General features: G+C 49.0%; 1 protein-coding gene across 1 annotated transcript; it reads left to right on the top strand.

Annotated features, from left to right (window-relative positions):
• The first annotated feature begins 5049 nt into the window (after positions 1-5049).
• LOC119305674 (serine carboxypeptidase 1-like) lies at positions 5050-7327 on the top strand. Its single transcript, XM_037582138.1, has 8 exons — positions 5050-5449; positions 5530-5637; positions 5847-6121; positions 6226-6483; positions 6622-6728; positions 6809-6895; positions 6984-7089; positions 7172-7327. Exons 1-8 carry the CDS (start codon positions 5050-5052, stop codon positions 7325-7327), a joined length of 1497 nt encoding a protein of 498 aa, XP_037438035.1.
• The last annotated feature ends 2931 nt before the right edge of the window (positions 7328-10258 follow it).

The raw sequence follows: 10258 nt of genomic DNA, 5'->3' as shown, positions 1-10258 counted from the left end.
CCTTCCTTGTCCTCGAGCTGCTTCTTGGCACGGCCGAGCTTGTTCTCGGACCGCTCGAGGCTTTCCTTCAAAGTATTGACCTCCGCAGTCAGTGCAGCAGAGGTCAGCAGCGCAGTCTGCAATCCCATATTGACATATTTTTTATGACTCCTGCGTATATCTTCTTAAGATCCTCAATCCGGCTTTTCTTTCTGAACACCGAACTAAGCATAAGGGGCTACTGTCTATGCGGTACTATTTTACATATATCAAAATTCTTACCTCAAAGCCTGTTAGAAGGCTGCTGCAGGCTTCGGTCAGCCCGCTCTTGGCGAGCTGCACCTTCTGAATCACCGCACTCATAACAGTGCGGTGTTCCTCTTCGATGGAGGCGCCATTGAGCGCCTCCAGCAAGCTATCCGGCGCCTCCGGTTGGACAGAGGCTGCCGGTGTCACGGTCTTGCCCTTCTTACGAAGGGGCCGCCCGCCGGACTCCGGAGCCACTATGGGATCCGGAGCCGAGTCCGGTGCAAAGTCCGGGAGGTTGTCCTGCGACACCTCCGGGGCCTCCTCCTCCTGGCGGGTCCCTTCCCGGGATCCCACCTCGGCATCGTCTGTATCACGGGGGGTGGAGGCGGTCGGAAGAGAATCCATATCCGACGCACCTAAGGACCCGCTCGACGAAGCGGGAAGATCGTCCTTGGGCGGACTGCAGGGTTATATGCGGCATTAGAAAGACATTGTGTGGCAAAAAAGAAAAACAATGAAGTTATTCGGGAGTCCAGATACTCACGATCTCGACAGGGGCTTACTCACGATCTCGACAGGGGCTTGGCCCTTGGAGGCCAGTCCTCGTCGTCGTCACTGGCGTTGGCAGAGCAGTCCGGGGGAAGAGTTTTTCCCTTCTTGGACCCTTCGGCCTCCCTCGTTGGGGAGGCCTTCCTTTTCTTCTCTCCCCCCGCTGGGGGAGAGGCTTTCTTCTTCTCCTCCTCTCCTTGGTGAGAGGAGTCGGCCTCGGAGTCGTCATCCGATAGCACCTGAAAACGGGAACTCTTTCGAGTCCCCGTGGCCTTCTTCTTGGCCTTCTTCTCCGGCACCACGTGGGGTGCCGGAGCCAGCAGCCCCGTCAGGCGGGCGTCCGCTGGGTCCTCTGGCAATGGGGCCGGACAGATAGTCCGCTCGGCCTTCGCCAGCCAGTCCTGTCAAAGGAAAGGGAGTTTAGATCCCGCATAGAGTCGAACTATGGAAAACAAGCGTCCCGTAAAGGATAAAATCGCTTACCTCGTCAGCCGGACGCTGCGAGCTAAATCCGCGATCTTCGGTAGCGGATGCAGAGCCTCGGCGCCCTTGAACAGCACCTTCCAGACATCTTCATACGTAGTGTCGAAGAGCCCGCTCAAAGTCTGGTGCTGCGTCGGATCGAACTCCCACATGTTGAAGCCCCGTCGTTGGCACGGGAGGATCCGGCGGATGAGCATGACCTGGACCATGTTGACAAGCTTGAGCTTCTTGTCCACCAGCTTTTGGACGCAGGCTTGGAGTCCGGTCAGCTCCTCCGAATCACCCCAAGTCCGGCTGCTCTCTTTCCACGAGGTGAGCCGTGTGGGGATGCCAGATCTGTATTCGGGGGCAGCTGCCCATTCAGGGTCACGCGGCTCGGTGATGTAGAACCACCCCGATTGCCACCCCTTGATGGTTTACACGAAAGTACCCTCAAGCCAAGTAACATTGGACATCCTGCTCACCATGGCGCCTCCGCACTCTGCTTGACTGCCCTTCACAACCTTCGGCTTGACACTGAAGGTCTTGAGCCACAAGCCGAAGTGGGGCTGGATGCAGAGGAAGGCCTCACACACGACGATAAACACCGAGATGTTGAGGATGAAATTCGGGGCCAGATCGTGGAAATCCAGGCCGTAGTAGAACATGAGCCCCCGGACAAAGGGATGAAGTGGGAAGCCCAGTCCGCGGAGGAAATGGGTAAGAAATACTACCCTCTCATGGGGCCTGGGGGTGGGGATGAGCTCTCCCTCGTCGGGGAGCCGATGCGTGATGTTGCTGGACAAATATCCGGCGCTGCGCAGCTTCTGGATGTGCCCCTCCGTAACGGAGGAGGCCATCCACTTGCCTCCCGCTCCGGGCATAGTTGGAGGAGGTTGAGGTGAGATGTGCGGACTTGGGCGCTGGAGCTCGAGTTCGCAGGGATGGATAAGCCAAGGAGGAAGAAGGCGTAGGTAAAAGGGTTGGATCTTTATCCCCTTATATGGGCGGACACAAACATGCGTCCCCACTGGCCTGATAAAACTCGCTTATCCCCCAAGCGCCGCAATCAATGGCGCGGTTGGGTTACCCACGTCCGTATTGGTGGGAATCCCGGAATAAGGGGAACACGATCTCTGCTTCGACAAGACGTGCCAAGGAAACCGCTTCGCTAAACGCGCTGAGGTGGTACAATAAAAACGATTCTAGTAAAGGCTTGGCAGTGGTGTGACGTCACGCCGCAAAATACATCAGCAGATTGAACTTGTGTAATATTATTCTCTCTACGGTGGTGCGTGGAATTTATTTTTGTAGAGCCGGACACTATCCTGATGTTCACAATCTTCTACAAATTATTCGGAGGAAGAACCCGCCTTGCAATGCCGAAGACAACATGCACGCCGGACTCGTCGTCATTGAAGCCTGGTTCAGGGGCTACTGAGGGAGTTCCGGACTAGAGGGTGTCCGGATAGCCGAACTATCATCATCGGCCGGACTCCAAGACTATGAAGATACAAGATTGAAGACTTCGTCCCGTGTCCGGATGGGACTTTCCTTGGCGTGGAAGGCAAGCTTGGCGATACGGATATGTAGATCTCCTACCATTGTAACCGACTCTGTGTAACCCTAGCCCTCTCCGGTGTCTATATAAACCGGATGGCTTTAGTCCATAGGACGAACAACAATCATATCATAGGCTAGCTTCTAGGGTTTAGCCTCCTTGATCTCGTGGTAGATCCACTCTTGTAACACACATCATCAATATTAATCAAGCAGGACGTAGGGTTTTACCTCCATCAAGAGGGCCCGAACCTGGGTAAAACATCGTGTCCCTTGTCTCCTGTTACCATCCGCCTAGACGCACAGTTCGGGACCCCCTACCCGAGATCCGCCGGTTTTGACACCGACAGCAGACTTCACAAAACAGCCCAATGCACTTCAAGCATCACTATGGAACATATCTTCATATAAGATTCAATGCACTTGATGCTCCATAGGAATTGTCATTTAGTACCAAAGCATAGGGCAAATATATCTTCATATATATGGACTTCATCCTTGATTCCGTTCAATATCCTTGAGGCACTATCTATGGTCAAAACCTTCAAATATGTCTCACTGAAAACATTAGTCCATAGAGATTGTCATTTAATTACCAAAACCACACTTAGGGGCTACATGCCCTTTCAAGGGTCTTTACCTTGCCTCATTGCTATGAAGTGTTAAAGGATGATGAGAAATGGAAGAAGCGTGATGGTTTGGATGATTTGCATTTGAGCAACAAACGCAAGCGAACAATTGAGTTGGATGATGATGAGGAGGAGGAGGATGCATCAAGTGATGACGGCAAGAGAAGCCCCACACCCAACTCGGTTTCATACTCGAAGCCAAAACGACCGGATGGGTGCAAGAAAGACAAAACTGAAAAGAAGAAGAAGAAAGGAGATGATGAGCTCAAAAATGCTATGGAAGCTATTGTGAAGGCTCAAAAATGCCGGTGAAGAAGTCTTGATCCAAAAAAGAGCCATGATCCGCGCCATGTGTGGCGGTGGCCTCGGCGCCATGGGTGGCGGTGGCCTTGGCGGCATGGGTGGCGGTGGCCTTGGTGCCATAGGAGGCATGGGTGGCTTGGGAGCCATGGGAGGAATGGGTGCACCTCCGGCCGCCATGGGAGGCATGGGTGGCTTTGGAGCACCCTCTGACAATATGGCCGCCATGGGAGGCATGAGTTTCGCTTCTCTTATGGGAGGCATGGGTGCACCTTCGGCCATGGGAGGCATGAGTTTCGCTCCTCACACACATTCCCATGAAGATGCCGTTGAAGATCTTGCCAACACCGTCGGAGCTTCACGTGATGCGATGCGTGATGAGGATAGGGAGGAAGATTCATCTTCGGAGGTGGAAGAATCGTCTTCGGAAGATGAGGACGAAGACGAGGAAGATGTTTGATGTGTCTTTCATTTATGTCAGTTTGCATTTTGAACTTGGTTGAATGAACTTGTGGGCATGTACTTATATTTTCGTCAACTTGTTTGTGACAAATTTCACATGTTCATTGCTTTTTGATGATTGTTTCAAACTCATTTTGTGGCTAAAATGACATGTCCGGCGAGTCGCGCGCGCTGTATTTTTGTGCGCTGCATTATAGCGCGGCCGCTGGAGCCAGCGCTGGCGGCCGCGCTAAACCAGCCGAAGCGCGTGCGGGAAACAGGTTTTTTGCGCGCGGCGCATAGTACGGCTGTTGGAGATGCTCTTAGTATCACATTGAAAATAGCCTTAGACTTTGGCCGCAAAAGAAAAGGAAAAGAAAAGAACCTTAGACTTCCATTTGGCACTCCCATACACCGAAGGGAAATTTCCTTGCTGCCGTACATGTCACCAAAGCATATACCTGTGCCGGGAGCACACAGTACATACACGAATAGCTATTGGTTATCGTCCAAATCATCGTTCTAAACAAAGAGATTGTGAAGATAAAAACCGTCTGAAATCCTACACTACACGGGGAAAAAAACGTCCTAATCGCCCCCTTTCGCTCTCAGTGCCCGGCCGAAAGTCAATTCGACCAATCATATGACGGTTTCCACGGAGCAAAGAAGCTGTGATCCTCTCGACGTTTTAGATAGTGGAAACAAGAACATACACATACAAGCGCACAGGCACAGCTGCAAGCCTGCAACGCTGTTTGTACCCGAAATTTACACAGCGAAGACTCCAAAGCTCCTTGGTTCAGAGTGTTCTCTTCCTTTCTTCCTGCGTCTATAAAAACCATGCATGCAAATAATATCTCTCATCTCAGACTCACCAAAGATGAAGACCATTTCTTCGTTCTCCCTGCTTGTAGTCCTCTGCCTGGCTGCACTGCAGCTGCACGCCGATGCCTCCCACTCCCAGTCCCAGGAGGCTCAGCTCAAAAAGTTCATCTCCTCCAGGAAGAACAGCGCCAGCAGCACCGACACGTTCCGAGTGCGTAACATAGCTGACAGGGTTGCCGGCAGCCTGAGTACGGAGAGCACCGTCTCTGACCAGAGCTCCATGAAGGCCGCCGACAAGATCACGACGTTGCCCGGCCAGCCAGAGGGCGTCGACTTCGACCAGTACGGCGGGTACGTGACGGTCGATGCGGAGAACGGCCGCGCGCTCTTCTACTACCTCGTCGAATCGCCTTCCGGTGCCTCGGACAAGCCTCTCGTCCTGTGGCTTAACGGAGGTTAGAATGATCCATATGTTGATAACTGAACATGTCTTGTAGAAATTTCTCTAGGACAGTACTGACACTTGCATATACAGGGCCGGGATGCTCGTCGCTCGGATTCGGCGCAATGCAGGAGCTCGGCCCGTTCCGCGTAACTGAGGACAACAAAACGCTCAGCAGAAACATGAACGCATGGAACAACGGTAACCCATGTCTTCCTGTACTCGTTACAATCTTTGAATTTGCCCCTGCCTTATATCACTGGAAAATCAACCCGGGGCCACATGGAAGTTTCAGAGGGGTGGGGGGGACGGGGGCAAATAAATAATTTTGAAGTGTGGGTGGAGTAAAGTAAAGTGTGGGAACTGAGAAATGATCAAATTCAGAAATACTAATAGTTTTCTTGTGACAGTGGCTAACGTGATCTTCCTCGAGTCGCCCGCCGGAGTGGGTTATTCCTACTCGAACACGTCTTCCGACTATGATCTCAGCGGAGACGAGAGAACAGCCGATGACGCCTACGTGTTTCTGGTGAAATGGCTGGAGAGGTTCCCGGAGTACAAGGACCGGGCCTTCTACATCTCCGGGGAGAGCTACGCCGGACACTACGTGCCGGAGCTTGCCGCCACCATCCTACTCCACAACACATACAACAACAGAACCGTCATAAACCTTCAGGGCATCTTGGTACGTCAAATTAACTAACTAGCTATAATTAGATGAAACATTATAAAATTTTTGGTTTTTCTTCCGCTGAAAACAACTAATTTGGATCCTGTCTTCGACTGAAGGTGGGAAATCCGTACCTTGATGCCAACAGGAATATTAAGGGGGCGGTTGACTACTTCTGGACCCACGCGGTGATGTCGGACGAGGTCTACGCCAATATCACCAAGAACTGCGACTTCGACAACTTGAATGGTACATTTACAGATGCCGCATGCATGGGAGCTGCCGTGGCGTTCGACTCTGGCTACATCGATGGCTACAACATATACGCTCCGGTCTGCATTGACGCGCCCAATGGAACGTATTACCCCGCTGGCTACGTGAGTCCACAGTTCTTATCTTTCTGAAGAACATCATTTCTTATCAAAACGAGAGATAAAAATGGACAACATTCTGTTAAAAAAATAGCTCTATGTGCTGAACAGCTAACCGTTGTATTTTTTCTCTTCAAATTGCAGTTACCTGGGTATGATCCGTGCAGTTATTATCCTACGGATGCCTACCTCAATGATCCAGCGGTGCAGATGGCTTTCCACGCTAGAACGACAAAGTGGTCAGGCTGCGCGTAAGATCCTCCCACTGGAGCTAATGCACACAAATTTCACCCACACATTCGTACCTCATGTGACTTGTACATGTATGCAGACACTTGAACTGGACAGATGGGCCAATGTCCATGCTGCCAACCATGAAATGGTTGATCGAAAGCAAGCTCCCGATTTGGATATTCAGGTAACAGACAAGTACTAGTACAATCCAATACGCTCACACCACCGTTTGAAAGTACTTCGATAGTAACAAACCTGCCTGCATATTTCAGTGGTGATTTTGATTCTGTGTGCCCGCTGCCGGCGACGAGGTATTCTATCCAAGACATGGCCCTCTCTGTCACCACTCCATGGCGCCCATGGACAGCAAAGGAGGAGGTAAACCCTGTGGTGGAAACTAGCATTCATCATAGATCACCTTGAAACTGGTGGCTTTTGACAAGGATGGTTGCACTTGCAGGTGGGAGGCTATGTTCAGCAGTACGCCGGGGGATTCACGTTCCTATCTGTGAGGGGAGCTGGCCATATGGTTCCATCCTTCCAGCCTGAGAGGGCATTGGTGATGTTGAGCTCGTTCCTGCAAGGCGTGCTCCCACCTTACGTAGAACAGCAGTGATTCCTGGTGCCCTTAAAACTCCATCCATGAGAAGTCTTGGTTATCGCCAAGCTTCATGACAACCTAAATGTGGATGGAGTTCCCATAGTATTTCAATCTCTTGGAACTTTTTTTCCCTTAATGTGTGGTTTAATTATTATACCTGTATCCGGTTACAGTTGAGAATAGTTGTCCTAGTGGACATGGATTTCTTTTGAACGAATTTAGTACAAGATCTTATATAAAGATAAACATATTTTATGTCTACCGTGGATTATTTTCCCAAAAACCGCAAATGTTGCATCTTGTTGTATTGATAAAAAGTAAGATATTTACAAGGCTAAGTCTAGGCAATTATTCGAACACCCATGACAAGACAACAAGAGATGTTTGTTGGATAAATATTATAACTCACACAATAGAAACACAAACCGCGGGCCTTATGGATAATTGGATATGAATGCACTTTCCATAGAAGCTATACACTTGTCAACATGTTTGTCACATTAAGGGAGAATCCAACTCCACATAGAATGGATAGAATTGGACCTCTACCACTTGAAGAAGGCAGTAAATCTTCAAATGGACCCAAATCATCAGTCTCACACAAACTTCACAGACATCCCTACCGGATGAACTCCCGCCCCACCCCTCCCCCCCCCCAACCCCCCATGGGCTAGATATAGTGTGGCCCAATAAGATACAATGTGGCCCAATAAGTAGGGAGAGGATATATGTCGTCAGCAGGACGAAAAGCATACATAAGGCATCTCATTAGTGGTGCAAAGGCACCATAGCTAGTAAGCTCCACTGGCTCCTTGAACCTACACAACCACAATACACATCACTTGCCAATCGTAACATCAAGAGAAACTTTAATAGATCGTTCGCCAAGCACACGTCGCTAAGATGCTATGGCATGCGATCCCTTGCTCCTAACCATGCAATCCAAGGACGGTGAGCCAACACATAGCAAATGTCGCCACTAAACTACCCACTAGAGCCAAGATGCTTGCATACCAAATCATGCGGTCTATTATGGACAACATGGGCACAACAACACACCTATGCCTGAGCTTAGCCAGAACTACTTGTGGCAACTCCATCGAGACAGATCGCCCTTTTGCAGCTGCACAGGACAACAATGCTCGGCGATGCACTAGCCAGCACCAAAGATCACCATATTCCATACGTTCGGGGCACCACTCATGGGAAGGAGTATATATGAATTGCATGACAGCACCATGAAACCAACCTGATAGGAAGATGGTTCACAATTAACATGGTCCACGCATACCAAGATGATGTAACACTATGCTAAATGCACACATCACTACTTAGGGTTATCTTTGTGGTGTCACATGGGGTGTGTGTGCTCACATGGGCACATGTCAATGTCAGGTACTCGTCACGTACATTAACAAAATGATAATCACAAGTGTTGTCATGTTTCCAAACATTCATATAGTATAAACTATATGTTAGACAGTTGAGGAAAAGAAATGATATATTCCTAACTTCAACAATTCAAAGTCATACACCCCAATAGTATCACCTTGCATGTGCAATCCGTCATTAGGGACCGACCAGACTGGCATATCACCTCACAGAGATGGTTGAGTGTGATCCAAACTAAATAAACCTAGAGATCAACATAATTGATTTCCCATCATGAAGCAACTAGCTACAGCTTCTTGTTTCACATCCAAGCCTTAGGGAAAATGGAGCTTGTGTACCCCATAATTTTTTTCTTAAGAAAAATTCCCACAAAGTTATGGGCATTGTAAATAGAAATAATTTGTTTTCTAAATTTGGGGTGTTTTTTAAGAAAATGTCCACGTGGTTAACTTTTTTGTGTATAAAATTTATCTTGTCTTCACGTTCTCCCTTGGGATTGCTCAGGTTAAAAACTTAGAAAAGAAGAGATGTTGGCAAGTCTTGGTTGCTAGTCTTATCCTCGCCCCTTGATGCTCTCATGTAACGGATACCATTATGGCTTGAGTGGTAGCATTTTTAGGTGGGAAAGCTTCCCCCCCCCCATTGACCATTCTAGAACATTCTTATTTTATAGATTTGAATTATTATTTCTAAATTTTAGGGAGATTTGAATTATGTTTTTGGATTCTCCTGAAATTTAGAATCTTATTATTTCAAGAAATTAGCAAGTTTTCAAATCTAAGGGGACGTCATCCCCCCCCCCTTTCTGGAATCTTTTCTACCTTCCTTTTGTTATTACCTCGCTCAATAAGCCAATAGCATGTTTGTTTTTTTGGCAGGTAGAAGAAGGGGGCAGGTGTCCTAATTTCATCAATAGAGCTGGCACATAATTCTTACATGACTGGAAAAAAATCTTTACAATTAAATGGGATTTTGTGGTCATGATGGTGCATCTTGGTATGTCCTTCTTATGTTGGTACTCGTCCTCCAGCCTCACATGCAAGTGCTCGACAGAGAAATTTTGGGTCGTTCGATCCTGATCAACCAAGCCATGAAACAAAGCCCTGAAATCATCGCCCCGCAATGCACGGCCTTAGCATATCACTCACCTTCACCATCTCCGGCCTCACATTGTTGCTCTCCTATCTGCCCTCACCGTACTTGAAACCTAATGTGCATGTCATCTTCGTCTTGATTCTTCATTGTGTGCCCATGGTGGCCAATAGGCCCCTAGTCTTGTCATCCCTGGTTTTGTCTACCGCACCCATTCTCCCTCATCATGATGCAGTCAAATCATCCCCTCTCCTTCGTCGCATCTTTGAAGAAGGTGGGGACACGCAAGGAGTGGGAGTGGCAACTGCGCGGTGTCAAGGTCCGCAAGGAGGAGATGAATTTTCTCGTCATGTTTGGTTTCCTCAACACCGCCGACCAACATATTGTATGCCCACACATTACATAGATCACCTCTTACTCCTTTGTTCTCCTAGGGTAGTACTGAATCGGGCATTCGCAGCA

The sequence above is a fragment of the Triticum dicoccoides genome, chromosome 5B (assembly GCF_002162155.2).
Source record: "Triticum dicoccoides isolate Atlit2015 ecotype Zavitan chromosome 5B, WEW_v2.0, whole genome shotgun sequence".
Taxonomy (NCBI): Eukaryota; Viridiplantae; Streptophyta; class Magnoliopsida; order Poales; family Poaceae; genus Triticum; species Triticum dicoccoides.
This window is presented reverse-complemented; position numbering and strand designations above follow the sequence as displayed.